At 36.1% G+C, this 6,958-nt stretch overlaps 1 protein-coding gene across 2 annotated transcripts in view; it reads left to right on the forward strand.

The window, feature by feature from the left end:
- Positions 1-3,984, forward strand: part of INTU (inturned planar cell polarity protein) — a 73,387-nt gene extending 69,403 nt beyond the window's left edge. For both annotated transcript variants that reach the window (XM_068543415.1, XM_068543416.1), the window contains exon 16: positions 1,083-3,984. In XM_068543415.1, coding sequence (XP_068399516.1) covers positions 1,083-1,194 — 112 coding nt within the window. In that variant the 3' untranslated portion in view covers positions 1,195-3,984. The remainder of the gene's footprint in view (positions 1-1,082) is intronic.
- Positions 3,985-6,958: the final 2,974 nt, after the last annotated feature.

Here is a 6,958-nt window from a genome sequence, read left to right on the forward strand (position 1 = left end):
TTAGGACCACTGCAGAGAGCCTTCAATTCCTGACTAAGGAATGGAATTTTGAGGGAAATATTGAGCCACTGACAGTTCTTTGAGTTGCGGTAGAGAATTGGTGGAGGAAGGAGCACAGAGTAAGGTGGGACTAATGTTACTGGACACCTATCATATAGTACTAAGCTGTATGACAAACACTTTACAAATGTTATCCAAAGCAGTAATTCCCATGTGCTGGTCCACGGGATTTAGAATCACCTGAGTCACTTATTAAAATCAGAGATGCCTGCATCCCACCCTAGACCTACTGAACCATAATCTATGGGAGTGGGACTCTGTATGTTTCGTAAGCTCACTTGTGATTCTGATGTGTAACCAACCAAGTTTGGGAGCATCAGCATGATCAAAACTCAGTGTAGTGTGATCAGAGCTGTGCTATTGGAAGATCAAGCTGGGAGCAGCAAATGAAAACGGTGTGGACACAAGAGAGAATAGAGATAAGAAGACCAGTTAGGCACACATGCAGGTGTACAGTGGAGCCTTAACTACATTCACAATTGGAATTGAAAAAAATCAATAGGTGTTGAATTATGACGAAGCTGATCTATGTAGAATAGAGAAATTTAAGGAAGTCAGGCAGAACTACACCTGATTTAAATGGCTTGATTGGTATACATTAGTATTGATTAAATAGACTAAAATTTTAACTCTTTAAGACAATCAAAGTTTCAATGTTAATCCCAATTCAATGTCTAATAACTATTGTACTTAGAATGATGGTACACCATTGGCTGTATTGTAATAATAATGACTAAATTTAATACTTTAAAACTGAGGGACATGATTATACATATTGATAAAATAGGCTTTTTACACTCTGGAAAAATAAACATAATTGACCTAAGGCATATATTATTTATTTTATAATAAATCTAGCTGCATTTCCCCCTACTGTAGATTTAGATTAGTGGTTTTGAATTTACTACTTACTCTTTCAGAAACAAAAAAATTAAGTAAAATAAATTGAAGAGTTGGAGTCTTTTTCCTTTGTTTTTTTGTTTTTGGAATTTCTGAAATGAGTGTGTTCTTTTCCTCTACAGGAGGCTCTTTCTTCATCCCAGACTTCAAGAACTTTACGTCTGTTTTCATGACTCAGTCACAGAAATTGCCATTGAAATGGCTTTTAAATTGTTCTTTGGATTAACCTTGTAGCTGTGTTTTCTTGATGTATAGCAACACTGTGCACAGACCATAAAGTAGTGTTAGAACTGCTGAAATCCATTCACAAAGAGATAAGGTTTAACTTCTTTCCACTATTCAATACTGAACATAAGATTGTTAAAGACTGAGATGATATGCTGCTGGATTTGATGCACTAAATCTTATTGTGAGCCTTTGAAGAAGATACTTGATCAAAATATGAAGAAGGGATTGTTAACTTATTTCCATTTTGGTATATACCATTAATTTATTTACTAGTTTGAAATAATGTGATGTGTTTTATGTAAAATTAATATAGGAATGTTTATCTGGGAAAAATACCCAATTCATTGTATATTTTTCTCAAGACTAATATTGATATCTGGCGAAACAATCATGAAATTGGGAGGAGGTGACCAGGTTCTGTAACTGATTAGTGCTGTGACCATGAGCAAGTTGTTGTACCTCTGTGAGCTCAGAGTTTTCATGTACAAATGAAATGATTGCTTTGAGGTGTCTAAAGACCCTCTTAAGTATAAAATGTGCAATTTTTTCCCTCTTGCCTATTGTTTGGTACCTAAATTTGTAATGTCCAAGTACTGATTCCTTCTTAGATCAGATACTTTTCTTTAGGTTAGGTGTTTTAGTAGATACCTCACAGTGGGGGAAGAGAGGAGTGAAAATTAAACTTCTTTTTTTATTTATTTGATTTTCTTTACTCTTCCAGGTCAGTTCTATTTTGACTAGGATATATTTTTTTAAACTATTTGTCCATAAACTTTCATTGTTTTTCTCTTTGTTGAAATATATTCAGGTATACACACATTTATGCAAGTTCATGAATTTTGGGAAAGTTGTATGTAAATATTTTTTAAAAACCTAATCATGTTGAAAACACTGAAAAAGTTGACTAAAGAAATTCTATGGCGACTTCTTTTGTTCAATACAAATTTTTGTCTTACAAATATGGATCATTATGTATTGGGTTTTCCCAAAGGGGGACATTTTAATGAACAATAGTTTACTTGACTTTGAGTAGAGAAAGAAAAGTACAAGATGAGAATTTTCATTGGCTGTCAGAATTTGGTGGATTGAAAGAAAGGAAGAACACGACAATTCTTAATTGACATTTACCCAGTGGGTTCTACTGAAGTCTCAAATGCCCCCAAGACTTTATAATACTGGGTTCTTTCTTCTTCAGGACTTAACTTTGGAAGGCAAATTATGTCAGCACATCTAAAGCCAGTCCCTGCCTTTCCCCTACCTCAAACGTGAGACCTCCAGCTTACTCTGAATTAACTGCAAAATGTAGTGGATGCACCATTTGAAACATCTGGTCTTAGAAGAAACACTATTATCCCTCTGTCATGAGTTTAAGAGATTTTCACCCAGGCGTTTAAGATGCAAACCACTATACTTGTCCCATTAGTGACTTGTGGGCCTTAATTTTGGCATTCAAAACAGGGAAAGAAACTTTGGTTCTTGAAATGTAGAAAATGCCTTGCAATATCCTCCCCCTTAAGATTATAATATTGGTCAAATGGTAGACAGACTCTTTACTACTGTCTTAGGACTGCTTGTGTACATATATAGGTATTGAGGTATTCTTAAAAGTATTTAGTAAATGTCTTAAATTTCTTGATATGTCCTCCAAAACACCATGAGCTATTTTTAATACTGAGAATTATTCATAAATGCAGCTATTGATCACCTCAGATTTTCAAACAGACTGAACTAAGACTTGGGATTTTACCATCAGGACCTTTTTGTTTCATTTAATGAAATTTTGGTTTGTTGGACTGCTTTCCTGGTGTCAAAGAATCATGAGACCACCATTTAATAACTGAAATAAAAAGACAAAGCAGACTACTGATGGTAATAAGGGGGAAGTCATTTGCAACATTGTAGATGTGCTCTGTAATGACCATGTTGCAGAGACATTGCACTTTTAAGAAATAAAACCAAACATTATCTTGGCTTTTATCTCTAAATGGATATCAAAATAAGCATTATAAGTAAACTTAGCTGCCCATTTTTCCATATATGTTCAGATTCACATCTGAAAGTAGATCAGTCTGATTATTAGACAAGAAGTGCCTATCTGCCATTTTATTAAATAAAGAGGGACAAAGAATACTTTAGCAGATATAGAAACATTCTTAAGTTGGAGTTTATTAGCATCCTGCAAAAGTTATTTTTTACCAAAGACTGTAATGCAAAAGCCTATATAACCAGCATTAAAAAAAAAAAAAAGTGCTGTCTTACCACCATCATATATTTTTTAGCCCCACAAAATTACATTTTAGCTTCTAACCCCTTTCTCTTTCTTTATCACTTTTTTGTTTGTTTCTGTTGGTCAGGTTAGAGAAGAGAATGTTTCTTATTTGTGCCAAGGGACCCTTGATGGTGATGCATGCTGGCAAGATAGTAAATTTGCAGTGCCTGCTTTTTTATATTTCTAATACAAATGTGAAAAGCTATGAAATCAATTTACTAGGTTTGTCCACTTTGAACATTCTTGAAAATAATATTGTGAATAATCATGTGTTGTCTGTGTGATTTCCTCTAAATAGTGCCTGGCATATGCTATGTGCTATAAAAGTGTTAGCTGCTACTACTACTACTACTACTACTACCACCACCATTTATTGTTATTATTATTAAATATCCATTGGTTGAAAACCATGGAGTCAGCTAAATCATACCTTCTACTGTACAAAATTTTGGAAAGCTAAGAAAAAGTATTCCACACTAAACACTTTTAAAACAATGACTTATACTTCGGATATTTTAAAATATATTATTGAGTGTTACTAAAACTTTAATCTGTATACTAAACTGTGTGGAAATAATTTAATTTTGTAGAGTTGTACTTCTATATTCTATATAATTGAAGATATTTGTATACTGTATTGATAGTTTTTAATAAAGATGGTTTAGAGGTTTGTTTGCAGTTGTGTTGCCTTTTTGTCCATTCATCCTACAAACATTTATTACATTTCTGCTCTGTACAAAGCACTGTTCTGGATGCCAGAGATACAGCAGTGAACAAAACAGCTAAAAATCCCTACCTTCATAGAGCTTATGTTCCTGTGGGAGAGGTAGGCCACAAATAAGACAAATAAGTAACTATGTTGACAAAAGCTAAGAGAAAAAAAAAAAAGTGAAGCAAGAAAATGGGATACGAAGTGTGGGAGACAGGGTGGCCAGGGAAAGTGGTGCTGAGGTGATCCCACATCTCAAGTAAGTGAGGAAACTAACCAAGCTGATTGCCAAGGAAAGAAGAGTGAACAGTGCAAAGGCCCTGAGACTCTATACTTTTAATATCAACATATAAATCACCAGAACTTTTTCATTCCCTAAATCAGTAAATAAAATACAATGCAGCAAATTAAAATAAACATTTTCAGCTTTATCTATTGAAAAGAGCTGATTCAGAGCTCTTAATAGGGTTAAAAAAAAAAAAAAAAGCTACACTTCTAAGTACTTTCACTTTCGCTGTCTCCTAACAAAGAATACATGTCAAAAGTAAGCTAGAGGATATCATAAAGGAATATGCTATGAACATGTCAATTACGGGGTCAAATGTCAGGGGAGAGGGGCAAGGGAGGCAAGAAAGGAAGGGACAGAAAATTGCCCTGGGAAGCAGCAGAAGACTTGCTTTTGCGGCCTCCGAGATACTTATGTTCCCTGTGACCAGAGATGGTTCCGTTGACCTCTCTTGGCACCTTAAAAAGACAGTCTGGCTTGGAGTGTGATTCAGGCAATTCACCCTTTAAATTTCTCCCCAAGTCCTCCGAATTACCTTAAAAGTGAATGAAATGTTTCATTTTTCAGATTTTTGCAGATAAAATGCCCATCATTTCTTGAATTTGTAATGGGTTTCACAAAGGATTTTGAAGTCAACACAATGAGAAGACTTTAAATATTTCAAGCTAGGAATAGTGATTAATGCAATTGCTTCAGAAAGATTAATCTGGCAGCAGCATGTAAAATGTAGAGACTCAGGCTGAAAAACCAGTTGAGTCAAATAAGCCACTATGGAAAGGAAGGTAGCACCAAACATGGTACCAGTAGGACTTGCCAACTAGTTTTATGTGAGGTAATCAAAATATTAACAGAATTCCTGCTCTGGAATCCTTCTGGCCTAAATATTTGTTTTTTTATTAGTGACAAGTACTATTAAAAGTGTTCGGACACACTTAAGATAATAAAGAAGCAAATGTAACCTCAAGTTCAAAAAAGCCAGTAACTCATCTCACATTTTATAGATGTTTTAAGACTGCAAGTCCTACAGAGTAAGAGATGATAAGATGGAATCTTCCTTTATTAGAAACCATACTGTTTACCAAACAAGCTGTAAAGAATCAGGAATATATTCTTTTATTAATAATACTAAGACATTATTTGCCTCTTTCACTCTCATTAGCGTACAGTGGAGTTCTCCACCAGCTACATGTTGTGTGATATTGCAGCAAATGGAGTGCAAAAGCAGCTATGTAAATCCGGCTGTCTTTTATTAAGCCAGACATTTAAAAAGACTTTCAAAAATATAAAACAAGGCTGTTCTCACTACGTTTTTTTGTTTGAAAATAGTTATTTTATTTTAAAATGTTTCTTATGTAGGGGTTTATTATTGTTACTTTAAACGAGTTGATTTTTAAATTTTTCTGTTTCAATTTCTGAAATGGTTAATGTCAACACGTAACACCAAAACAGAAGCTTCTTTGTGGTCTTCAACATTAAGAGTGAAAAGAGATCCTAAAATCAAAGTTTGTGAACCACTGTTCTCAAACAGGTCATTGATTCTCAACCCTGCACATCAGAATTACCTGGGGAGGACTTCCCTGGTGGCACAGTGGTTAAGAATCCACCTGCCAATGCAAGAGACACAGGTTCAAGCCCTGGTCTGGGAAGATCCCACGTGCCGTGGAGCCACTAAGCCTGTGTACCACAACTACTAAGGCTGCGCTCGAGAGCCCGAGTGCCACAACTACCGAAGCCCAGGTGCCTAGAGCCTGTGCTCTGCAACAAGAGAAGCCCCCACTTGCCGCGACTAGTGGAAGCCCATGGGCAGCAACAAAGACCCAATAGAGCCAAAATTTAATTAATTAATTATTTTTTAAAAAGGAAGAAAAGAAAATACAAGGCTTAAAAAAGAAATCTAAAAAAAAAAAAAGAATTACCTGGGGAATTCAAATTCAAATACAGACACCAAGGCTCACTTCTAGATATCCTGATTTAACAGTCAGGACCTAAGCCAATCATCAGTTAGACTAAACACTCACCCACTCCCCACCTTTGAGTGTGCAGTCTGGCTTGAGCACCACTGCTCTATACAGAATTACCAATTTAAATAAAATACAGGAGAAAGAGAAACATGTTCTGTTATGGGGTGCAATCAGTAAAACCAGACAGTGACTAGACAAACGACCCCTGCTAAATTACACGAGCAGAAATTAAAGCAATTTCTAACAGAAGGTGTAAGGCAGCGGCCCTCAACCTTTTTGGCACCAAGGACCAGTTTCGTGCAAGACAATTTTTCCGAGGACAGGGAAGCTGGGGATGGTTCAGACAGTAAGGCCAGCGACGGTTCAGGCGGTACTTCCAGCAATGGGGAGCGGCAGATGAAGCTTCGCTGGATGGCCCGCTGCTCACCCCCTGCTCTGCCGCAGGGTTCTTACCAGGCGGCATCCCAGTACCTGGCCTAAGGGTTACCCTGGGAACTAAAACTAAACTCGGTTAATCCCACACAGTTGGTTTATTGCTCTGTCCT

Source organism: Eschrichtius robustus, chromosome 4 (assembly GCF_028021215.1).
Source record: "Eschrichtius robustus isolate mEscRob2 chromosome 4, mEscRob2.pri, whole genome shotgun sequence".
NCBI classification, from domain to species: domain Eukaryota; kingdom Metazoa; phylum Chordata; class Mammalia; order Artiodactyla; family Eschrichtiidae; genus Eschrichtius; species Eschrichtius robustus.